We start from the raw sequence: 26,978 nt of genomic DNA, 5'->3' as shown, positions 1-26,978 counted from the left end.
CAAGAAACTGAATTCTGCCAACAATCACATGAGCTTGAAAGTGGGGAAAGTGGGTCCTTCCCTAGCTGAGCCTTCAGATGAGACCCCAGTCATGGCCAACACCTTGATTGTAGCCTGTGAAAGATCCTGAGCAGAAGACCTGGCTAATCCATGACTAATTCCTGACCTACAGAAACCATAAGAATCAAGTTGTGTTGTTTGAAACTACTAAGCTTGTGATAATTTGTTATGCACTAATAAGATAACTAATACACCTACTGAATCAAAATTCCTGATGGTAGAGCCCAGCAATCTACATTTTAATGGGCTTTCCAGGTGAGTCTGATGCAAGATAAGGTTTGAGGAAACACAGCATTAAACCATGGGACTCTTACTCTGCCCTATTTCCTAAATGCTAGCAACCAGGCATATAATTTCAGGACAAGACATACAAAGATTATAGGATTACTCTCTAAGAGATGGATCCTTCGTTTATATGAATCATAGGGAAGACTGAAAGCCTCACGTCTATCATCTATTGACATTCAGACAAAAAAATATATATATTGCTCTTTAGAAATTTGCACTCAGAAATTCTATATTGGAAGAATAAAAACATATTACATATATGTAATGTATAAATTTCACATTATATATAGAATATATTTTAAAGTGATAAAATGTCTAAGATAGTAGGCTTGCAGATTGCAAGTTTGAATTGAAAAATATCTCCCAGTAATTTTTATTGTGGATGGTACAAATTTCACCGTGTTCCTGGTGTTTGTAGCAAAGTAGGTAAGCATGCAATTAACATTTTGGGGCAAAAACTCAAAAACTGCTGTGTTATTGTTGTCATAAATTTCTACAGCATTTAAGTGAAATTTGAAAAAAAATCTGGCAGAAACTGGAAAGACAACAAATGGGACTCACACTAATATTCTTTATAAAGTCCACTGTAGTTAAAGCTGAGTATTTAATAGCATTATACTTTATATTTAATAAAGTATTATTTATTTACTTACTTATTAAGAAAATATAATGCTATTAAGAAATACTCAGCTGTCTATTCCTTTGTATGTGAACTGTTTCTTCCTCTCTAGAAGCTCTTAGGATCTTTTTATCTTTGTTCTGAAATTTCACATGAGATGTCTTGTTTATTGTACTGAACACTTAGTGGGCCCTTTCAATATGGAAACTTCTGCCCTTTATTTCTTGAATTAGTTCTTTGACGATTTCTTTTCTTATTTTCACTGTTCTCTCTGGATATCCTGGAGTGATCTTCTAATTTTCTTATCTTTTCTCTCATTTTCTAGTTTTCTATATTTTTATTCTTTATAGAAAACTTGGAAAGATTTAGCTTCCAACCCTGCTATAGGTACCTATATTTTTAAAAATTCTATTATATTTTTAACATCTAAGCGCTCTCTGTATTGTTCTCTGTTTCTTTCCTGTGCCTTTTAAAAACAGTTTTAGATATATTCTGATTCTTGCATTATTTTTGTTTTTTTTATGGGTTCCTTTGGTCTGTTTAGGTCACCTTGATGTCTCTTTTATACTGGGTTTTCTACAGATACTTGTCGATTTTTGGCTATTTGTTCATTTTTGGCTATCAGTGAGAGAAAATAAATGAGAGAAACTAAAATGCTGACTGGAAATCTGTGGAGGGTGAGGGGAGTGCAGCAGAGCTCTGAGCTTGGTTAAATTCACCCCTGGGTGATCAAGAGGTAAACCAGCCTTTGTATTAGGTAATTACCAGATGTCAGTATTTGGAATTCTCTCTTCTTGGGCAGTTCAATTTATTTATTAGTTCAATCAAGCAAATGCTTACTTATTTAGGCACTGTGTTCTTAAAAAAAAAAGATGAAACACAACAGAAATTTATTATCTCATAGTTCAGGAGATGAGAAGTGTGTCTGTAGGGCTGCACTCCCTCTGGAAGCTCTAAGGAAGAATCCCTCCTTGACTCTTCCAAATCCTGATGGATATCAGCATTCCTCGGCTTCCTTGGCTTTTGGCTACATTGCTCCTCTGCCTCTATCTTCATATCATCTTCTCTTTTCTTCCCCTGTGTGTCTCAAATCTCCCTCTGCTTTTCTTTTATAAGGACACTTGTCATTAGGTTCGGGGCCCATGCAAACAATCCAGGATAATCTTATCTCAAGATTCTTAACTTACATCTGCAAAGTTTCTTTTTCTAAATAAGGTAATACCGTGTTTCCCCGAAAATAAGACCCAGCTGGACAATCAGCTCTAATTCGTCTTTTGGAGCAAAAATTAATATAAGACTTTATGTCTTATCTAACATAATATAAGACCGGGTCTTACATTAATTTTTGCTCCAAAAGACGCATTAGAGCCCATGGTCTGGCTAGGTCTTATTTTCGGGGAAACACAGTAGTCATTCTTTGATACAATATTGCAGGTTCCAGGGCTTCAGACATGGGCGTATGTTTTTGGGGGCTACCATTCAACTCACTACAGGAGATGTATATAAGGTCTTCAGTTTACATGAGAGGGGGACAATGGGAGAAGGTTCACAGAGAATGCCTAATCCAGTTTCTTTCCTATCTCTTACTAGACAGTAGACAAATTAATTTTTCAGTGCTTAATATTTAACTTGAAATGGTCCAGCCTACTGCTAACCATAGAACTAGGCCCAACAACTATCAAAGGATAGTTAGCTTGTGCATACTGCTAAACACACACAGTTCATTCATACGACACAAAGAAACTAGTGGCTCTGCTTCTTTAATTTCCTTTATGTTAAAAAGGCTCAGTGGAAGTATCTAAGAGATCTGACGCAGTTCACCCCTGCTACCCTGACTCAATATTCTTGCTGTCTCTGCTGTTTATCTTATCTCCTCTAGCGTAACAAATTAAAAATCATGGTCACAAACAGGACAAGAATATATCTGAAGACTAATAGATTCTCAAGCAGTGCTTTACAGTAAAACCATCTGAAAAACATAGATGAAGTAATCTTATAAACTTGTCAATGACTAAAAAAACAAACAGTAAATATGCAAGTTTAGAAATTCTCTGAAGGAGAGTGGATTGCTGGGCTTGGCCATGTACACTTTTACCTATACAAGTATAGGAATACGAACCTTTGCTGCAGGCAGCTTTCAAGAAATTTTGTCTTTTCCTAAAATTATGAACTTTGTGTTCTTGGATGTTAGTAGGTATATGAATTTCTAAATCTGTTTCTCCTTTTTCCTCCTCACAATTTCTTACAGTGTTTTCATCTCCGTTAATATTATTAGTTAATTCCTCATCTGAAAAACAAACATTTGCAGTTATCGGTGTGGTAGTTCTCCTTACTGGTTACACGACTAGAAAAGATTCTAGTCATGTAATTGTTCCAACATTCTGCTCCTAGCTGGACTGTTTGGGTTTTTTCTTGTGTGTGTGTTTTTTTTAAGGAATTGGAAGCCTTTAAAAATGTTTTCATATAACAAATTTAAATTAGTTTGCTGGATACATCTGGTGGGAATACAGTGAATTGTTGAAATCAAAAGAGCTAACAATTTCCTGTTGCAAAAATGTAAAAACAATTTCCTGTTAGGTTTCTGATACTAAGAAAAGTCTATACTAAAAATAAACATAAAAAATTGATAGAAATGGTGTTTATTAATTTTTGTCATTATCAATTTAGCAACCATCTTTGATAATAATGGTTTGACTTTCAAAGTAAACAGTATTACTTAACTAATTAACAGAATCCCAAAATTATGGCCCACATGTCCTCGTTCTGGTCACTTTGGGCATAGGGTGAGAGAACTTCATTTGGAAATTTCTATGAAATAAGTGAATCTGTAGGAAGTGTGTACAAATCAAGCAATACTACTGATACCTAGTAGTATTTCTCACCTGGTTGGTGAGAAATTTCCTTCTCTTCTCTTTGACTAAGTTGTGAGATGTTGGTCAATTCATTATTCATATTGTCAGTGGAATAAAAACCTGCATTATGTATGATTTCACTCTCTGGAAGGCCTTGTCTCCTTTTTTCAACTTCAGTTGTTTCTATTACTTGAGAATGAATATCTGTGGATAAAGACCTATTTGAAGAACTTGGTTTTTGGCCTTTGTCAGTGTAATTCCTTTTAGTGCCTTCTTTCTTATTCACCTTTCCCACAATATGTGTAACTGTTTGATTCATTAAAGGAGTTGGTGCTCTGGGGCTACAATCCTGAGGCCTTTTGGATTGTTCCACATGACTAGTAAACTTGGAATCTTCATGTGTCGAAAGTGTTCCTGTACAAGCCAGGGAAATATGCTCAGGATTGTCATGTGGGTGATCAAAAGAAGTTCCACGTACGCATTGTTCATAATTTGCAACATGTGATTCAGAAACTGCTGTATTATCTGAATCAGAAAAATTAGCAGCTTCCTGTTGTGGAAGAATGCTTAGGCTGCCTGATTTTGATTTATCTTCCTGTGAAAAATGGTCTTCAGGAGGTAAAAACTGTTGAAAATCCATTTCCTCTCTAATTGTTATGTTCTCTTTATAATTATAGCGGTTTTTGCAACCTGTAGAACTTATCACCTTCTTAGATGATACAGTCGTCTCAGAGATACAGCAATCACTATGATCATCATCATTAAAATTTTCCCACTTATTAAGGCTCTCTGTTTTTTCACTAAAGTTACTGTTTTCATGAGATTTATAAGGGCTAATGTTCTGTAGTTCTTGGTGAGTATGAGGCTGCTGATCTGTAGTAACGACCGGTAACTTGATTTCTGTATGTAAAGAAGGTCCTGAGAAAGAAACAGCTTTAGCATGGTCAACAGATTCTAATTCCAAGAATTTTATTTCTTGATTATCTGATAAATCCGCACTCTGTGTATATGTCTTTTGGGGAACTGAACAAGCCTCAATACTGTTGCATAATCCATTTTTCAGGCTTGACAGACCTGGGCTAGAAGGTTTACGTGATTCTTCTGGGAGGTCATCGAGGGTTTGGAGAATATGTTGCTGATGAGTAACTAATCTGTTTATTCTTCTGGAAGAAGAGACAGCTCTTGTCTTTCTTGCATTGCTTTCTTGGATTGCATTATCCACTTCAGTCCTTTTATGTGGTGTGTTTCTTCTTCCTTTATATTTAGACACATTTGTGCTTGGATTTTTGACATTATGAAGATTGTCCTTTCTGAGTCCTGTAGAATATATTTGGTCAAGAGTTGATCCCTTATGCTTGAATTTACCAAATTTTGTATTTGTGGAATCTTTTTGGTAATGTTCATATATATCTTCTTTCTTCAAAAATAAACCCTCTTTGCTTATTTTATCAACCGTTACATGTTCTGGCTTCTGTCCGTTGAAATTTTCATCACAAACAAACCCAACACAATTTTTAGAATTGAATTTTGGTTTCTATAGAAACAAAATATATAGTTAGGCTTTAGTTTTCAGTTGTAGTGCTACACTCGATTCATTCTGGATTATTCATAAATCAAACTATTATTCTATTCAGTTTTATGATTTGATCTAACCACAGGCATGCTGTGATATATCCAACCTTGTATTTCAGAAAAGTAGACTAACAGAAGAAAGGCAAATGTGAGAGACTCAGACTCAGTACCATATGTGTACTAATCTTTCTTTCCTGCTGTACATTTTAACTTCTTTTTGCCAGTATTTTAGCTCTATCAATCTTACTAAATATAATAAAATATTTTAATCTACTTAATTTTTATAGCTTCTTGAAATAATCAGATAAAAGTTTCCTTACTTTACAAGAATGCTTTAGAAATACTCTTCCCTCCCAATTGTTATACAGATAGAGCTAGAATTAAGAAAGTTTGTTTGTTTGTTTTTTAAATTTATTGGGGTGACAAATGTTAGTAAAATTACATAGATTTCAGGTGTACAATTCTGTATTACATCATCTATAAAGCCTATTGTGTATTCACCACCCAGAGTCAGTTCTCCTTCCATCACCATATATTTGATCCCCCTTACCCTCATCTCCCACCGCCCCCCCCTCACCCTCTGGTAACCACTAAACTATTGTCTGTGTCTTTGGTGTCTGTGAGAGACTACAGGTAGGGCAGCAGCAGAAGGGATTTAAAAACAAGAAGACAGGCTCCCAAATTGGTCTGTATGGAAAGATTACTGTGGGCTGCTAAGATTAAAACAAAGACACTGCTTCCTCTCACTCACTACAATCCAAGCAACAGATAAAGAGTAATCGCTCACCATGTAGTTTGAAGGGATGGATTGACACCTTTGACTCTTACTGTGTTAAGACCAGAGGAAATTTGACATGGTTGATAAACCTCATGGCTCCATGAAAAGGAGGAGAAAGAGGATGTCTACCAATATATTAGTGTTCCCAGATATGCTACATTTACTCAGTTGCTTCTCGAATTAACAGCCCAGAACCCTCTGATTCTCATGTAATTATTCCAGTGTCTTCACAGCAAAGGTGAAGTCACTGCTCCTGATGCGTGCTTCAGCAGTCTTTCTTTCCCCCTGATGATGTACAAAATAACCAGCAGGTGCATTCGATTAAAATGTTTATTGCTAAACAGAGATGTACCTTGCGCTGGTGTGCATCCTCTGTATCTAATGGGTCACTGCTATTCTTTTGAACTGTAAACAAAAAGAGAAAATCAAAGAAAACAGCCATCAGTGGTCAGACTCTAGACTTCTAAAACAAGTCCTTTGCTATGAGAAAACCAAGTGGAATAAGTGAAATTATGCAAACATTTTCTATTAAAATTGGAACATATAACAGTCCTATAATTTCCATATTTATTAGAAACCAAATACTATCCTGAAAGACCTGAAAACATTTGTGTGGAAAAAGCAAAACGGACCCCAAAAATAATGCTAAAGATGGGCACTGAACTCAGTATTTTTATATTCCCCACAGATATACCCAGATATTTAACTGTATGAAAGCTACTTTTATAAAGCAAAAAATTACTTCATAGTTAATTGAATTATTGTCATTTCCTAATATGTTTGTTTAGTAAGGTTCAGTCTGCCCCTTTTATTTTCTAGTAATACTGGGTTACCAGAAAGTAATCTTTTACTCTAAAGAACTATTTATTAATTGCCTTTTGGTGTCTTTAATTATCAGTGAAACTATTTCTTTACTATAAAAGCAGGCTGTTTTGTACCAGATCTTAGTCCTTAGTCAATGGCATTCAAACAACTAACTCTTGGAAATTTTTTTATTAAAATATAGTTTAATAAAAGTGAATCAAGTACATATACAACTCTTGAATGGAAAGAATTTGTTTTTAAAGGACTGACACACTCCTTATTCAACAAATATTCACTGAATGCCTACTATGTACATAGCACTTTAGTATTTACTACTAGACAAAGCATTTCCTTCATGGAGACTAGATTCTGGTGGGGGAAGATCAAAAATAAAAAACAAGCAAATTGTCCTATGTGTAAGGTGTTACCATGTTTCCCCGAAAACAAGACCTAACCGGAAAATAAGCCCTAGCATGATTTTTCAGGATGACATCCCCTGAACATAAGTCCTAATGCGTCTTTTGGAGCAAACCTTAATGTAAGACCCAGTCTTATTTTCAGGGAAACACGGTAAATACTATGGGAAAAGGATAAATAGAGTAGGGTAAGAGGGATTAGAGTGTGGTAATTCTGAAAATATGTTCGTAAAATTTTTGATGCTCTTCCTTTCAAGAGGTGGAACTTCATTCTGCTCCGGAGTGTGGGTCAGTCTTAGTGACTCACTTCAACAAATAGAATATGGCAGAAGTGAATGTATATCAATTCCAAGATTAGGTTATAAAAAGCCTGTGGCTTTTGTCTTGGGTGCATTCTCTCTCCCTTGGACCACTTGCTCTGAGCCACCTGCCAAGTTGTCAGCAACCCTATGGACAAGATCACGTGGCAAGTAACTGAAGCCACCGGCTGACAACCAGTAGGGAACTGAGGCCTGACAATAATCATGTGAGTGAGCTTAAAAGTGGATTTTCCTGCCCTAGTGAGCCTTGTGATGACTGCAACCCTCACTGATAGCTTGCCTGTGACATGTGAAAGGCCCAGAACCAGAACCATTCAACTGAACTGCACCCAGATTTCCAACCTTCAGAAACTGTGAGAGACAAATGTTTGCTGTTTTAAGATGCTAAATTTTAGGGCAATTCTTAATATAGAAAAAAATGACTAATACAGTGAAGGTAGGAAGGAGGCAGTTTGCAATATTAAATTAGGGTGGTATAGGTCTCACTGTGAAGATGACATTTGAACTAAGACTTGAAGGAGCTGGGGGAGACGTATCTAAGGAACAGCCAGGAGGCCGGGGTGCCTGGAGTCAAGCGACAGCGGTACAGAATGGTAGAAGAGGCTCACCAGCAGGGTGGCCAGCTGACATAGGGGCTGGTAGGCCATTGTAAGGAAACTGGCATTTCTTCCAGATTAAATGGAGAGCTACTGCAGGGTTTTGAACAAAGGAATGCAGTGATGCATTAATTATATTGGTGATACTAATGCATATAGAGTCTTAAAACTCAGAGGAAATAAAAGCCCCTTTCTGGCTTCCACATTCTCTTAGGAACCATGCCTGTTAGGGTGGCTGCTGGAAAATATTTTTCTTACCAAAAAAATCTAACAGATGCATTAAGGAGAACATAAAGAATATGCCATGTATTTAAATTATTCTTATATAATATTTTTATTGACAACTGCAGATCGAGTTTTTTTGCAGTTCAATTTAACAGTATAATGGACGAGAGGGCAGAAGTATAGCCATAAGAAAAGATTCGTAAGGAATGGAAATAAACAATATTGCCCATATTAATTGAAAAAGATACAGCCAAATATAATTTGCATCACATCATGTTATTCAGCCAAAGGATTATGGTGGGGGGGAGAGGGGGGCTGAATTTTTCTTAACTGTTTGCAATGTGGGGAAAAGTACATTTGCTATTACCTTTCTTTGTTCTTTTAGAGTCCTTCAATTATGTGCATTTGCAAACAAGTCGATGTGTTTTATTAAATAAAAGAATGGAGTAAGGACACCACTGGGTGGATTTTCTCAAAACTTATGAGGAAAATAAATTTAATTTCTATAATTCTAAATTCAATTTCTGTATCTTTCTACTGACATGATGAACAGATACAACAGGGCAGTTTTAATCTTACCTGAAGTAAGATGTTTTTGATGTTTAGGAATGTATCTCTCAAGAAGACGCTTCATATATGCATCTTTGGCCTCATCCAAAGCACACTTTCCACCGTCACTTCTAAATAATGGATCAGCTCCATTCGAAAGAAGTAACTCTGCCACCTGGAGGAAGATTGTTCGTGTGAGGGAAGCCAGACAAAAGGTACATTACTGTAAATGTGTGCTAGCATACAACGCTAGGCAACATCAAGTATCTCTTTCAACAATACAGAGTTTGTGTTTACCTCTAACATCTTGCCCAATAAAACAATTTAATGTAATTGCTACTGAATCATAATTTGTTGATATTTATATCCCTTCTCTTATAAACAACAACAACAACAACAAAAGCGAGGGAGGGAAATGTTCGTAGTTTAGCTTCTGGAGAAATGGGGCTCGCAGATATACCAAGAACTGGCATCGGGTTCTGTAGAAGTAAATGTTACACCAGTTTAACAGGTTCCAGGAGGTAGTTACATCTTCTATCTATACCTGTGTTGCTGCTGCTCCTCCTCAGAATGTCAGGGAGAAACTGGCCACTCCTTAATCTGTTACTACTCCCCAAGTAAGCTCCTCTATGAAGCTCTTTCTGTCCCCCCATCCACTGCTGCCCTAGAGAATAACCACCTCTCCCTTCTTTCATGTACATATTTTATCACAGTGCCTAATATACTCTATGTTATACTTATTTATTATATATCTGTCTCTCCTGTACTCTGAGTTTTTTGAGGGTTTTTAAAAGAAAACTATGTTTTTCTTTTAAAATCAATTTATTATTTTTTAATAGAAAACCTAATGAATATGATTCAAAATACAGAAGGCTCACAAAAGAATACAATAAAAAATAAGTTTCCCTCCTCTACTCCCGTCCGCCAACCATCTAGTTATTTTTTCCTAAGTCAGGCCTGGTTATAGTTTCTTCTGAACTTTTCCAGAGTTAGTCTAGTCCAAAAGGTACTATATATGTATTCACGAGTATACATACATATGTATATATAGTTTTTCTTAAACAAGTGGTCATATATTATATATATTTCTCTGTATCTTGCCCTCTCTATCCCCACCTCCCAACAATAGACCCTGGAGATTGTTCTGTATCAGTATAAACTGAAATTTCTCATTCTTTCTAGCAGCTGAGTAATAGTCTACTATTGAATGTACTACATGAATGTTCTATAATTTATTTAACCAGTACCCTATTGACAGATGTTTAAGTTGCTTCCAAGCTTTTGCTAGAGAATTACATCTTAATCGTCTTTATGGTACCAGTGGCTATCTCAGTGTCAGGCACAGAGTAAATGTTCCATAAATGTTATTTAATAAAAGATCAGGGTAAACATGGGGAGCAGGCTGTAAGCAACATTACACTAAAAGAAGCCTAGATTTCCATATTAATATCTAGAATGAAAGAAAAAATCTGAATTTCTTTAAGTTATGTGTACCTGAAAATTAAATATATATGCATTTTCCCTTTTATAACAAAGCATTCTAGGAGAGAAAAATGTAACACCACACACAGGGATAACATGAGCTGAATCCTTTAAAAATTATTAAGACTCGGCAACCTGATAATCAGCAACCTAATAATTACTCCATTACGGGACTTTAATGCTAGATAGAGGAATTAAAAGTAATAGTAGATGCAATTAAATCTGTAATTTATATATAAGCATGTACAAGAAGATAAAGAATTTATGCCTGGATCTTTACCTTTTGTTTTAGCAAAGAAAATACAGTGCATTACTTTCTTTCAGGAAAAGCAGTAAAGGGGTTGCTAAAAGAGCTGCGTTTGTTTACCTCCTGAGGTTTTGTGTCCAATCATAAACCATACAGTATGAGAGTGACTCAGGATCAAGGAGTGTGAGAAGGAATACTGGGGCTAGAGCCTCACTTTTCTGGAAATCTGGGTTGGGAATTGCAAGGGAGTGGACACATTACTTTGGCAGTCTGTTCTCGACAATGAATAGACTGCTTCACCAACTATTCACGTTGGCCAATTCCCCCCTGTAGCCTGATATTAGGAGTTTGGAAGTATATATATGTATGTATTTCCCCTAACTTAAAAACAAATAAAAAACTCTTTTCTCACCAAAAGGCAGTAAATAAATGACTTTCCTTGGCTTTCCTCCTCTATTTTAAACCTACATTTAGATTTCTGTATTTGTTATCTGTGGCTACTTAACAAATTACCCCAAAACTCAGTGGCTCAAAACAATAAGAAATATTTATAATCTGATAGTTTCTGTGGGTCAGGAATTTGCAAGTAATGTAGGTGGGTGGTTCTGTCTCAGGGTTTCTTATGCAGGCTCAAGTATTTCTGGGTAAAATGGTATGATGTCTGGGATTTCTTAAAAATACTCCCAACAACAGAACATAGTCCACGTTCCAGGCTGCAGAGGTGATTTGACTTTTTATAGTATAATAGAACACACCGCCAAACTTCATAAGAGCGCTCACTCCAGACACACATGGAATGAATAATCACCATGTCTGAGGAATATTTTTTTCAGTATATGTGAATCCCAATAACATTGTCAACCAATTTCATACACTCATATTGCACAGGACACTCCATGAAATAAAAAGCTTTGTTAAAATCATGACAGCTTACTTCAATTTGTCATGCCATTTCCTTCACCTACTAATAAAGTAAGCCTAATAAAAGAGGAATCAAGGTTTGTCTGACATGACTTGTTCTTAGAGATGCCTACAGATGTTCAAAGACCACTACGTTCTCATTTAAATGTCTCCTAACATCTGTTAAATAATTTGTTCCAGATTTTTCTAAGGAACCACACTGAGCTGATTATCTGTAATTCTCAAATTCTACTTTTTCCACATTTAAAAAAGGATATTCATTTTTAGCAGTTTTATTGAGAGGTAATTCACATGCCACACAATCCATTTAAAGAATATAATTCAATGTTTTTTAGTATGTCGAGTTGTGTAACCATAAACATAATCTAATTTTGGAACATTTTCATTCTCCTTAAAAGGAGCTTTTATTCACGATCTGTCACTCTCCATTCCCAACGCTCTACCTCCTATTCTTAATTTTCTTTCTGTCTCTTTAGATTTGGATTACTATGGATACTGCAAATAAATGGAATCATACAATATGAGTTTTTAAATGGCTTTTTCACTTTTTTAAAAAATAGGAGGTTATCTTTTAGTATCTCCTATCTTTTAGCATCTTTCCAGTATACAGTCAACATCTATAAGATCATATATTCAAGTTCCTTCAACTCTGGAACGTTTAAGAAGTTCACACACTGCAGGTGCTGAGTCCAGCATCAGGTTCTCAGGGCTTCACAGATGAGACATCCTGTGACATCTAAGGCAGAGGAGCAATTCAATACCCAAGGTTAGGCTATTTTTCTGAGCATCTCTTCCTCACCTATGAGATTCCCTGAGGTAAGCCTAGATTCTTATCTGACGCTCCCACTATTGCTACCCCACCCTCCAAAACAATATCCTGTCCCACTGTGATTCTCAACTCTTTGGTTCTTAAGTCAGTCCAGAACCAACCTGGAGTTTTGTAAATCTCTCTTGGATTGGATGAAGTAACGTGTTGGCTCTCCCCAGTCAAACAGAAGGGGAAGAGAACAAAGAAGACAGACTATGACTTTGCCCCACCCCACTGGGTTTCAGCTTTTAATTTTCATGACCATTCTCTAGACTTCCACTCCTTTGTTGTCATTCTCTTTTCTGCCGCCATCAGGATATACTACCACGGTACCAGGAGCATGTAAGTCATAGGTAGACAGGGGATGGCAAAAGGGAGTGTGGTAAGTAGTGAGGCCTGTGTCTTTGGTCCCTGTCATTTCACTGAGGGACAGGAGAAGGCCACATATTTGCAAAGGCCAGAGGGGAGACAGTTCTAGTTTGTGAGGCAGAAATTAACAGGTGGAACAAAAGAAGAACTGAGAAAGAAAAAAAGAAAAAGTTCCGTGCTTAGGGATCACGTTGCCCCAAGGGAGAAAAGACTCTTGACCAGGAAAGGTCATAGCCCTGGCAAGTTGGACAGCAGATGGGCCATGGGGAGAGGGAAGAAGTGCTTTGGCATTAGGTTTCTCTGCTGGAGGCCAGCTTTGAAGAGGGGTAAAGGACAGCGAGAGGGCTCACACCATTACCTGTCCAAACCTGCCTTCTTCTGGCCATTAAATTAGGTCTCAGGCAAATTCCCTCCCCACAGCCTTCTACATAGCGCACAGAAATGACCACCTACTAGCAGGTGATACAGTATCAAAAAAAAGCAAAACTACCTAAACTCTCTTTAAGTACTGTTCCACGTTAGGAACACGTTAGGAAGGAATATGCCCTTAACTGTTCCATGTTAGGAAGGAATATGCCCTATCTGTCTATGCACATAGCCTTTTTCAGCTCTACCTGTACTAGGCATTTCTTCTGAAAGTATACAGAACAAATCTATCTCAGCCCAGCTGAGATAAAAAGCCCAGCTCTTTCCTATTCTATGTGTTTTGAACCTAGAGGCAACTTCCAATACTGTAATAAATATTTTCAACAAGTGCCTCAGCCCTGTAATAAAACATGTCTTGGAAATTCAGAGCATATGTGATTTCAGAGATAAAACATGTGTGCTGGAATTCATAATCTTAATTAATATTACCATTATTGCAGTTACTATTAACCGACTCACATGTAATTACAGTATCGGTACATCTGTGCTGGTGTGTACAGGCTGATCATTAAACCTGGGAGGTTCTTTTATGTCTTATGCTGACGCTGAAAGTGACACTAGACTCTGTAAAGCTGTACGCCTCCTATCACGACCGCGCATCACTGTTTAACACTTAAGAAGAAACAGTCTCCTAAAGCCTATAAAGCACCATACACAAAGAGTCCTAAGCGCAAGTTTAAAAAAATACTATGTATAACCAGAACATGTTCTATAGTTATTAAAAGCAACAGGTAAAATGTTACAAATCCATCACACAGTAAACTTTTATTATAAATTCTCAGTGTTGATTAGCAGAGTGAACTGATACTAAATTCCTGTCTGTTTTTCTATCACTTGGTCCCAGAGTTTTAATACTTGCAGACCGTGGTATTTGCTCTGCAAATAAAAGCATCACAGTACCTTATAATGTTTATTCACCACAGCATCATGTAGGGGAGTGATCTGGTACTTTCCTTTGATATTTACATCCGCTCCACCTTTTACCAGTTCACTTGCTGTCTCATAAAATCCTCCTACACTAGCTTCATGAAGTGCTGTCCAACCTATTATACAAAAAGAAAATGGTATTTGTTTATATTTGGCATCTTAATAATGTTTTGTGCTTACCCTTAAAATAAAAGCTCTAATTCTAAGTTATTTCTTTAAAAAATATTTTGATTATGTAAGATAAGATAATCTCACCATGAAAACAACCTGTATTATTTGGTGAATAAATCTGAGGGACAAATCAAATTCCCACCCCTAACTCTGTTGTAGAAAAATATGAAAATAAATAAAATATTTAAAACTATTCCTGCCCTCCTCAAATAAAAAGGGTTGTAAAGGGATCGTTATTAGCTCATAAAGAATCTGGTTTCAGGCTAGATTTCTCCAGAGAAGAGAGAAAAAAGCTTTATTTCTAGCTCAAGGTACTTCCATTAAAGTAACCCAACCGACAGGACTAAAGGGAGAAACAGACAATTCCACAATCATAGTTATGAAGATTTCAATAACCCTCAGAAAATGATAAATCAAATAGACAAAAAAATCAGTAAAGACAGAGATGTTTTGAACATTATCAATCACCGTCATCTAATTGACATTTATAGAACATTACATACAAGTGAAGAATGACTATTCAAGTGCACAGGGGATATTCACCAAGAAAGATCACATGCTAGACAATAAACCAATTCTCAATAAGTATAAAAGGATCAAATTCATGGAAAGTGTATCCATTGGTCACAATGGAATTAAATTAGAAGTCAATAACAGAAAGATATTTGAATAATCCTCATATATTTAAAAATTAAACAACTTCTAATATAATCCTGGGGTCGAAGAAATAATCATACAAGAAATGAAAAGTATTTCAAACTAAATGATAATGAAAAAGCAATATATCAAAATTTGTGGGATGCAGTAAAAGCAGTCTTTAGAGGGAAATTTAAAGTTTGAAATGCTTACAGTAGGAAAGAAGGTACAAAAATCTATGACCTCATTTTCAACCTAAAGCAGCTAAAAAAAACACACAGAAAAACAAAAATAAATAGAAGTCAGAAAAAAGAGCAGAAATAAAATATAATACAGATAATAAAGAAACATTTTAAAGCCAAAAGTTAGTTCTTTAAAAAAAATTAATAACATTTATAATCCTCTGTGGTGACTGCTCGCTCTTGGCTCGTGGTCGTGAAAGAATTCACGAGGCACAAAGGAATAGAAGTTAGAAAGTTTATTTAAGGAAAGAAACACTGGCAGAAGAGTTGCAGGGGGCAGCACTGGGTTTCTGTTTAGTTCTTTAACCAGAATGCAATTTGCTTCAGCCTGCAGTGGAATCTTCTATTGTGTTTGGCTTTGTCTGTTGGGGTGGGGGAAAGTGTGGTAGTTGGAGCCACCCACCCCCTACCCCAGACAAATGGTTTGTTCCTGTTTATCCATACCTGTTTTATCATCCTCTAGCTTAGGAAGGATGGAAGAATAAAGAGGAAGGATGGAAGGATGGGAGGGAGGTAGGGAGGGAGGGAACGAGGAAGGGAGGAAGGAAGGAAGAAGCAGTACGAGGAATGAAAGATAAAATATCCCTAAAGATCTTCAGATATTAAAAGAATAACAAGAGAACATTATAAATAACTTTATGCCAATAAATTCTATAACTTAGATGAAAAGGATGAACTCCTTGAAAAGTACAACTTACCAAAATTGACACAAGATGAAACAGAAAAACTGAATAGCCCACACTTATTAAGTATTTTTAATTTATCATCAAAATCTGCCCACAAAGAAAACTGCAGGTCCAGATAGTTTCACTCTTAAGTTCTGTCAAACATTTAAGGAAGAAAAACCCCAATCTTACACAAACTCTTCCAGAAAACAGAAGAGCAGAGAATACTTAGTAACTCATTTTATGAGGTCTGCATAATACTGATACCAAAACCAAAGACATTACAAGAAATTTATAGTCCAATAATCCTTATCAACAGCAATATAAAAAAATCTTCAACATATTAGCAAATCAAATCCAGCAATATATAAAAAGAAAGATATATCATGACCAAGCATCCACTCCTCATAAAAACTATCAGCAAATTGGGAGTAGATTCCTTAATATAAGGAGCAGCTACAAATACCTACGGCTAACACCATGTTTAATGGTGAAATATTAAAGACACAAAACTAATCTTGGTGAAAAATATCAGAACAGTAGTGTCTTCCAGATAGTTGGGGTGGGGAATAACTGGGAAAAGGCATGAGGGAACTTTCCGGAATGATGGTAATACCTGTATTCTAACTCTTTTTTTTTTTTTTTAATTAAATTTATTGGGGTGACAATTGTTAGTAAAATTACATAGATTTCAGGTGTACAATTTTGTATTACATCATCTATAAATCCCATTGTGTGTTCATCAACCAGAGTCAGTTCTCCTTCCATCACCATATATTTGATTTCTAACTCTTGATAGAGGTTTGGATTACTGTAAATATCAAAATTCATCAAATGGCACATTTAAGATTTGGCATTTTAATATACTATATGAAAATTTTACCTCAAAAAAAGAGAAAAAACTATTGAACTCTAGTTAATATTTTATGTTGAGGTGTTTAGTTGTAAAATGTACTAATGTCTACAACTTTCTTTGAAATGCATCAACATAAAAATGGATTAATGGGTGAACTGACAGATTTACAGATGAATAGGTGTGAAATAATAAGAAAGATAAATTGGTCTCTGCCTCTTGTTTTCTGACACAGAGCTCCTAAAACCCTAGTAAACAAGAGTGCTAGGAGAATATTTTGTTCTAATGTTTAGCCTTTGACTCCAGTTCTTGATACAGTACTCCCAAGACCTTCGTAATTTCCTGAGTGATAGGAGAATCTGACACACAGCTCCTAAATCCCTTGGAATTTCCTGGGTGATAGAAATGTTTTTGTTCTAATGAGGAAACTTTTGGCAGACTTGTAGATGGGAGCTGGACACCAGAAAGAAAAAGCCATAATTAGAAACTTGGAACTTTCAGCTCCACCTCCAGCCCCATTCTCTGGAGAGGAGGGAGGGGCTAGAAATAGATTTCATAATTGATCATGCCTACATGATGAACCATCCATAAAAATCTCAAAAGTATGGTGTTTGGAGAGCTTTCCTAGGTTGGTGAACACATTTACATACTGGAAGGGTAGCTAGTATACCCCAATTCCATGAGCATAGAAGTTGAACAGAAGCTGTGGGTAACCTGGAGACCTACTACTTGCAACTGGCATCTAAAGTGGGAAGCAGTCTTGTGGAACTGAGCCCTTAACCTGTGGGATCTGTGGTAATGTGGGTTAGTGTCAGAACTGAATTGAATTGCAGGATATATAGCTGGTGGCGGAGAATTGCTCGATGAGTCAAAAATGCACACATCTGGTGTCAGAAGTGTTGTAAGTGTGAGTAGAAGAAAAACACAGTAGTGTTTTTCCTTTACAACAAGTATGTGGTTAGAAAAACATATGTAGAATCAGTTCTTTCAACTTTTCTTTTGAAAATTTTCATAATTTCACAAACATTTTCAAATATACAACTCACATGTTCACTTTTGGACCATTTAAGAACTCCATTTTTAAAAAAAATAATATAAAAACTACCTTGTTTCCCCAAAAATAAGACCTAGCCGGACAATCAGCTCTAATGCATCTTTTGGAACAAAAATATAAGACCCGGTCTTGTATTATAGTAAAATAAGACCGAGTCTTATATTAAGTTTTGCTCCAAAAGATGCATTAGAGATGATTGTCCGGCTAGGTCTTATTTTCCGGGAAACACAGTATCTCCTCCAAAGTAATGTTTCTGATAAAAAGCATGAACTCATTGGTGTTTAGGTTTTGGGACCTTTGCTTATCGATTTGTACATTGGTCAGCTTGACTATCTTCCACAGGTCTAGGTTTGTTTGGATGAAAAATGAAGTATCAGAAATCCAAAAGTTATTAACTTTGGAATGCAGGTGGTGATTTTCCTCCAAGAAAACTTCCTTTCCTTATTTAGGCTTCCTTAAACTGCATTAAAAATTAGTTCCCTAAAGGGGACAAAATGGCTGCTGTAGGAATGAGAAAATAACCATAACAAAAGATGTTTGTTTTCATGAGCCCAGAATGACTAAGAGATAAGGTAAATGTAAAGCAATTGCCTGGTTTCCAAGGGAAAACCAGTCTCATATTTTACATTTACTGCAGAAAATTCCCAAAGAAGACAAGGTGTCTGTGAGTAATTCAGAGTAAATGATGGGGCTTGGAGGGAGGGGAAGTTAAAAATGAATGCTTCTTTAAGTAAGATGTAAGCAAGAATGACCCAGTGATGAACAATTATCAGTGTCAGGATTGAAAGAAATTCCCAGCATCAATAAAGCCAGAAGGGCCTTTACTCTGCAGAGAGAGTCACTGTAGACCATGAAAGGGCTACACATTGCAGAAAGAAACCAAATGTAAAAAAGAATTCCCCTTTCCCGAAGGTTTACTCCTGTGATATAAAACCATTCCTCCAAAATAAAGATGGAGTATATTTTACAACAGATCTTTTATTATCTCCCAGATCTCCAAGTTGGAAGATCCTTAACAACATTTTTTTCTTTTTAAAATTTTAACCACCTTGGAGGAAATCTCTTTAAAGCTTTACAGGATTATAAATTTCCTATAAAGATAATTTAACACGTTTAATGAAGATTCAAGATCATAATATTTATTTTATGTTCTAATGCCACAATTGTTAACACCCACAAAGGTCTGATGTACACTCTCTTCCACATTATATAGTCCTCAACAATTTTGTCTCTTATTTTTTATGTTTTTATCTGTCTATTGCCTTGCTGTTGGCTTAAACTTCTTACTATTATCAATATCCTGGCACATGCCAACCTTTCTTTTCAGTTCTAATGTATCATAGGCATAGGAATCAAATAGAATTCTGTGTAAAATGATGCTCAAGGCATTTGAGCATGTCTGAGAGGGTTTTAGCAAAGAAGTTTTATGAGATCTATTTTGGGTATTCAGAGGTTTTTTCAGCCTACTTCCTGGGTTGTCACCATTGCTTTTAATAGGTAAGGAATTATTCCAATTGTTGTTTTTTTAATCAAAGACAAAGATATAAAAAAATTTAAATGAGGACTTGTAAAATGCAAATGTTACCTATGAAAAGACCATTGGTCTGTTAGAACATTTTGTAATTTCTCAAAAGGCACTTAGTGTTTTGTGGATTGTATCACAAAATAAATATGTTTAATGCTTTCTAGTAGATACTATTTATCTTTTTGTTTTCACAGCATCCGGAACATAGTAGGCACACTGGAAAAACTCACTACATTGAACTGATATTACATGGAGATCATACACTTCTTTCCAGTAGTTCTTGAGCTTTAATAAGAATGAAAAATCATTTGGGGTAACTTGTTTAAAATGCAGATTTCCAGGTTTTAAGCTATAGATTTTTATTACAAATGAGAGAGAGAGAGAGAGAGAGAGAGAGAGAGAGAGAGAGAGAGAGAGAGAGAGAGATTGGGGGCTGAAGTAAAAGTTGCACTTTAAAGAAACATTGCAGGTGACTGATGAAAAATGGTTTATAGACAACCCTTTGGAAACATTACCCTCTGCAATCTGTGGGATGTAGCAGCCAGAAGTATAAAGATTAGAGCTAAGATGCAAAGTGAGAAAGAAAACAGAAAACAAAGAGAGTTCAAAAAGCCTAGAAAATATGGGAAAGATAAAGAATTCATGAAGGTCACTGAAGTACCTGGGGCTGTGAAGAGAAGCTATACGTTAGCTGGCTGAAGACAAGCAGGGAACAGCCACCAAGAATGTTAATGATGCCACACAAATAAAAGGGCTAATGAAAAGACACATGTTAAGAGATGCCTGGGAAATCCATAAAGTCAAGTTAGCTGCAAGTCGAGCTACTCCTGAACTGAAGGAGGAGAGACTAACAGAAAGAACCACATATTTCTCGAAATCGAGGGAACAAGTGCTTTATCTAGCAAATAAGGACCCAAGATTGAGGGTTATAGGAGGATGGTAGTTGACCTGGATATTATATTTCAGAATTACAAAATGTTAAAATCCTGATTATGGAAGAAACCCAGGGCTTGCTGAAGTTAAGTAGTGGGGGTGCACTTGTAATCACCTGCCTTTCTATGGACTGTGGTTCCTGAATTCCCTGCCCAGTCTACCCTACCTCATACGCCATACTCTCTTCTCTCCATTTTCCTGGCCATCACTACTGCTGTCCATCTACCATTTTATCATCAGTTTCCCCCGAGCTCAGGGTACCATATGCTTCTTTCAGCTTTTGATCTCATTTCTCATCCAGATTTGAGGTTCACAGTAACAATGCCCATGCAAAGGTAGCCCACCAGCCTTGGGAACCCCACCCTCCTGCGTAAGGCCACCGCACACAGCCCATCTGCAGGGCCTCAGGGAGGCACAATCATTAAAGTGAAATACAGTGCTCTTCTGCTCCCTCCACCCTGTATCACTTCCCTGGGAGATGATGGTAAAGAGCGACCTGTTGGAAAATTACCTGAAAGCTTTCTGTTTGAGACTTGCCTTAAGCCCCCTTCGCCACACTTTCATAGGAGTGACTCATCTGAATCTACAAACCACTTCCATAACTGTGGAGGGTAACCTCAACTTACCAGCATAACTTGGTTGGTTAACATTTCCACCTTTTTTAATACAGAGATGAACAAGATCAACATCATTACACGCAGCAGCCTTATACAGTAAGTTCTCTCCAAAAATGTTTCTCCGGTTAATAGCAGAAAGAGATATATTATTCATCTTCATTTTTTCTGAAATAAGGGAACAAAAGAAAACAAAAAAATTATAATCCTTATTTGAAAATCAGGAGGAATACAGATAACAAGATGAATCCAGTTAACATTCTGGAACAGAGGTATACTATATTATGAAAGTATTTCATCCATTAACCAAACTATGACACCTACAGGCAATAAGGTGAAAGAGACAAACATCATTAGTTTGAAAATATTTATAGAAGTTATAAATCATCTAAGCACTTTATGTTCATTGAAACCCCATGAAAGGTGCATACAAGATTAAGATTATTTTCTTAAAATGCACACTGGAAAATATTATTTAGGTCTAGAATTAGATGCTATTAAACCCAACAAAATGTTATATACTACCAAAATGTCTTATAAAACCATGAGGAGAAAACTAAGAAGTATATAAGGAAGATACAAAAATTAACCCCAGCGAGACCAGAAAAGAAAATGCTCAATTTTCTTTCTTTGTTAAAAACACCTGCCATGAAATTAAATAAAGAACTGTGATCTTGATCTGTACAATAATTTTGATTTTCTAAGCCAGCAAATACACAATGAAAACAGTTTGCCAGGTTATGCATAACAGGTATCATTTCTCCACTGTGCTTCCTAAACTACTGAAACTCCTCATTCAGGTACTCCTAATCCTGTCAATTATTGGGATAATATTCATTTGGTTTCCCTGAATTTCAAAATAGCTTTAATGATAACTTTTCCAATTTTGATCTAGCTAACCTGCCCTATCCTAAAATCTCACAAAGGTAATTGAGTACTGCAGCAGATTTCTTAGTACATCACAATTTACCTTTTATTTGATTCTTTCCACTCAGCTCCACTGCAAAACAAACCAACTACTGACCATTTGAGCCCAGCTTTCTCCACCCAACTACCAGTAAAAGCATTTTGTTCCCACCATATAAACTGTATGCTTACCAAAAATCAATAATCTTAACTTCCAGATCTGTCTCTGCCAGTTGTACTTGCTATATAATTATGGAATCTATTTAAAATAACGAATTTAAAAAATACAAAATTTTTCAAGGAAAATTAAGTTGTGGGAGACATTCACTTCCAGTCATGACTAAATAACTGCCATAACTTGCCGTCCTATTGTAAACAACTTTCTTTTGATTGGTATGGTAGGCTAAATAATGGTCCTCCAAAGATGTTCACATCTTGATCTCTAGAACCTGAGACTGTTCCCTTACATAGGAAAAGGGACTTTTCGGATGTGGTTAAGGACCTTGGGAAGGGAAGAGGAAAGCAAGAAAATCAAAAGGGGAGAAGGCAATGTGACAATACAAGCAGAGATTGGACTGATGTGGCCAGGAGCAAAGGAATGCCACAGCCTCTAGTAGCTAGAAGAGGTAAGGGACAGATTTTCCCCTGGAGCCTACAAAAGGAACCCGCCCTGCTGACACCTTGAGTTTAACCCCTTAATATTCATTTGGACTTTGAACCTCAGGACTGTAAGAGAATAAATCGTGTTGTTGTAAGTCACTAAATTTATGATAAATTGTGACCACGATAGGAAACTAATACAACTGATGTTAGCAAAGTATATTTTTCCCCCATTCTTCTATTTTTAACCAATGTATGTCTTTATATTTCAAGTGTGTTTCTTAAAGTCAGCATACAGTTGGGTCTTGCTTTTGCATCCAATCTGACAATCTCTACCTTTTAATTGAAAGTGTCGTGCCCATTTACATTAGGTTTGACTGTATCACACTGCTTTTTCAGTTTTTCCCATCTGTTCTTTGTTCCCTTTTCCCTCTTCTTCTACCTTCTATTGGGTTAACACTGAATATTTTTGTTACTCTGTTTTATCTTATTGTTGGCTTATTAGCTATAACTTATTTCTTTGTTATAATGGTTCCTTTAGGATTTATAGTACACGTCTTTTAACTTACTACAGTCTACTTTCAAATGGTATCTTCACTTATATTTTACAATACTGTTCCATTTTTCTCCCTTTATGTTATTATTGTCATGAATTTTACTTTTATATGTGTTAAAAACCTCATAATCCATTGTTATTTTTGTTTAAACAATCATCCTTTAAAATCGATTAATAAGAAAAATATGTGCATTTTTATCTACATAGTTACCATTTCCAATGATCCTCATTCCTTTGTATAAATTTCCATTAAGTACCATCTTTTTTCTACTTGAAGAAGGTCCTTTAACATTTCCTATACTATGGATCTGCTGGACTGCTTTCAGCTTTTGTTATGTCAGAACTTTTATTTCACTTCATTTTTGAAAGATATTTTGCTGGGTATAGAATTCTACGTTCTAGTTATAGAGTACTAGGAATAAAATTTCTTGTATAACTTAAAAACTGCTGCTCCACTGTCTCCTTGCTTGCATTATTTCCAAAACGAAATTTGATGTCATCCTTATCTCTATTCTTCTATACATAACATGCCTTTTTTTCTTATTGGTACATATATATTCTTCTGATTTCTTAAATGACTGAATATTATTTCATTGGTTATATTATAGTTTATTAACTATTCATCTAGTTTAGATTGTTTCTGATCATTTTATTACAATAAACAATGCTGTGATGAACATCCTTATAAAATATCTTTACATATTTAAGCATTTATATTATGGAATAAATCACTTCAAGTAGAATTTCTGATTCAAAAGAATTGTGACTTAAACTTGTGATGAATGCAAATAAGCTGCCCTGTAAAAAGATTGAACAAATTTACACTATTACAAACAACATATGAGAATTCTTACTTTTTCCACATTCTCACCAGTGGTAATTCTCAAATGTTTAAATGTTTGGCACTCTCTTAGGTGAAAATTACACTTCTTAATCTGCATTTCTTTAATCATGAGAAGAGATATTAATCTTTTCAGTTATATTTTATTTTAATTTTTTCTGTGAACTGCTTATTCATGGCCCGTACGCATTTTTTTTTATCCTTTCTCCTTACTATTTTGTAAGAGCTCTTTGCATGCTAATGAAATTAACCTCTGGTTATGTATTATTATTTCTTCCATCTTTAGTATTTGATTGTCTTTAGGGTATTTTTCCATTCAACTTTTAAAAATGCATGTGGTCAATTTTATCATTTTTTTCCCTCCTGGCTTCTAAGTTTGAATCATTCTTTAAAAAGGCTTTTCGGGCCGGCCCTGTGGCTCAGGTGGTTGGAGCTCCATGCTCCTAACTCCGAAGGCTGCCAGTTCGATTCCCACATGGGCCAGTGGGCTCTCAACCACAGGGTTGCCAGTTCAATTCCTCGAGTCCCGCAAGGGATGGTGGGCAGCGCCCCCTGCAACTAAGATTGAACACGGCACCTTGAGCTGAGCTGCCACTGAGCTCCCAGATGGCTCAGTTGGTTGGAGCGCGTCCTCTCAACCACAAGGTTGCCGGTTCGACTCCCGCAAGGGATGGTGGGCTGCATCCCCTGCAACTAGCAATGGCAACTGGACCTGGAGCTGAGCTGCACCCTCCACAACTAAGACTGAAAGGACAACAACTTGAAGGTGAACGGCACCCTCCACAACTAAGACTGAAAGGACAACAACTTGACTTGGGAAAAAAGTCCTGGAAGTACACACTATTCCCCAACAAAGTCCTGTTCCCCTTCCCCAATAAAATCTTTAAAAAAAAAAAAAAAAAAAAAAAAAGGTTTGTCCACGCCAAGATTATACAAAGATCCTCTTACATTTTGTTCTAGAATTTTTTCTTTTCATTTAAATCTTTGGTCAAACTGGAACTAAATTCAGTATAACAGATGTTATAAGGATCCAATTTTGTTTGTGCTTTTCGCTATTTATTGCTTAGTCCTTCTTTTTGCCACCAATGTGAGATGCCGTCTTTATCACATGCCTGCCTGCATACTCCACTGTATCTGGCTTCTATATCTAAACTGTTTATTCTGTTTCACTGATTTGTCTGTCTATTCCTGTGCCAGTACCAAATTATTTTAATTTCTGACTTTCTAATTGCTTTCATATTATGCAGAGCAGATTGCTGCCCCCACTCTCCCTTCTTTTTCTTTTTTCTTTCATAATTTTCTTGGCTAGTTTTTCATTATTTACTTTTCCAGCAGAAATTTAGTATCATATGACATTCTCATAGCTAACCTCCTGCCCAATAAAACAGAATAAAACAACAAATAAACAAAAATCTAGTTTTGATTGAGTTCTCATGAATTTATAGAATAATTTAGAAGTAAATTTCTTACAACACTGAATTGTTATGGTCAAGAATAAGGTTTTTTCTTCCATTTATTCATGTCTTTTTATATGTCCCTCAGCAGAATTCTTAAACCCTGTTCTTAAAGGTATGGCACATTTCTTATTAGTTATATAAGTAGATACTTCTCTCTCTTCACAACCATTATAAATGGGATCTTCTATTTTCTAACTGGGTAATATTTATATATATGAAAGGTATTTACTTTGTTTTCTTTTGGTTAATGAATTTTTAAAAACTTTTTATTTGGAAATAATTTCAGACTTACAAAAAAGTTGTAAAACTTTAACGTAGGATTCACCCATTGTTAACATTTTGCCACCACTTTAAATCATTCTATCATCCTCTCTCTCTCTGTCTCTGTCTCTCTTTCTATGTACATATATATATATATATATATATATATATATATATATATGTATATATATATGTATATAGAGAGAGTTTTTTCTTTTCATTCATGTATACACATATACGTATATATGTATATATACATATATATATACACACACACATGCACACAGACATGTACATAAAGAATAACTTGTATACACCATGTCCCATTACTCACTAATACTTAAGTGTGTATTTTCTAAAAACAAGGATGTTCTTTTACACAACAAATTATTATTAAATTCAGGGAAATTGAACATTGACACAGTACTATAATTTATAGTCCATATTTCAATTTTTCCAACTGCCCCTCTATTATTTTTTAAGCAGTGTTTCTAGATTCTTATTGTTTCTTTCTGATAGTTTTTAGTCCATTTTTTGATGTGTTATAGGAATAACATCAAAGAATAATAAATTCTACCTTCTCCTTTCCTCCATTTATTCCTTTTGGTATGATTTCTTAAAGCCTTAGGTTGATCACACAACAAATAGGTAAGACATCTAAATTTTAAAAGGGTTCTGTAACTATTCTCTCCAAAGTACAAGTATGGAAGAAATACCAGGCAATGAGCCAGAGGTCAGGATCAAGTCCTAGTAATACTACTAATGGGGAAAATTTTAATCTCTCTGAACTTCCTCATTAGTAAAATGAGAAAGTTGAGATAATCTCTAAACCTTTTTCATTACCAGAATTTTATGTTTCTGTAACTTACGTACTTAAAGAAATAAAATATGCCTCACCATTTTTTCTTGCAAGTTTTCTGGTTTTCCACATCTGTTCTCCACTCTTGAGTCTGGATGAATGCATATTCTTACTTTTACCTTTAATCATTAAAGCAGGATCCTGCATTCTTGAAAAATAAATGTGTTTTTAAAATTACTCTCATGTTCTTCTACAGACATTTACAGAGAATCACACCAAATTTTGACTAAATTTTTAAAAGTCAAAGGTATTTTACTGAGCCGTTGCTAAGCAGCATGGCAGTTTAAATATGGAGATGACTCCTGAGTAAACCGCAGATAAATGTGTGACAGGGATGCCAGTCATTACGGTCTCTTTTCTTTGTGCCACCTGTGGGTTTCTCTCCTTTAGGGGAAGTCACCTACAAGTGTGAGCATATTGAGTCTCTTGCCCCTCACTCTCTAAGTTGATATGCAACTATCCACTCTATTCACAGTCTAAGGAAAAGAGGCAGGCTCTGTGCAAGAAAAAAGGACTTAACATGTGGTATGGCATTGATTAAAAACT

The 26,978-nt window shown here is 35.8% G+C and overlaps 1 protein-coding gene across 1 annotated transcript in view; it reads right to left on the bottom strand.

Annotated features, from left to right (window-relative positions):
- The window catches only part of ANKRD31 (ankyrin repeat domain 31), a 131,743-nt gene that overhangs the window by 51,486 nt on the left and 53,279 nt on the right, over positions 1-26,978 (bottom strand). The window contains exons 9-15 of the mRNA XM_074329204.1: positions 26,471-26,580; positions 20,965-21,120; positions 14,233-14,375; positions 9,110-9,254; positions 6,522-6,574; positions 3,850-5,353; positions 3,087-3,254 (exon numbers count right to left, since the gene is read on the bottom strand). Coding sequence (XP_074185305.1) covers positions 3,087-3,254; positions 3,850-5,353; positions 6,522-6,574; positions 9,110-9,254; positions 14,233-14,375; positions 20,965-21,120; positions 26,471-26,580 — 2,279 coding nt within the window. The remainder of the gene's footprint in view (positions 1-3,086; positions 3,255-3,849; positions 5,354-6,521; positions 6,575-9,109; positions 9,255-14,232; positions 14,376-20,964; positions 21,121-26,470; positions 26,581-26,978) is intronic.

Source organism: Rhinolophus sinicus, linkage group LG03 (genome assembly GCF_036562045.2).
Source record: "Rhinolophus sinicus isolate RSC01 linkage group LG03, ASM3656204v1, whole genome shotgun sequence".
In the NCBI taxonomy this organism is placed as follows: Eukaryota; Metazoa; Chordata; class Mammalia; order Chiroptera; family Rhinolophidae; genus Rhinolophus; species Rhinolophus sinicus.
Note: the sequence above shows the minus strand (reverse complement) of the source record. Positions and strands in the feature narration are given on the sequence as shown.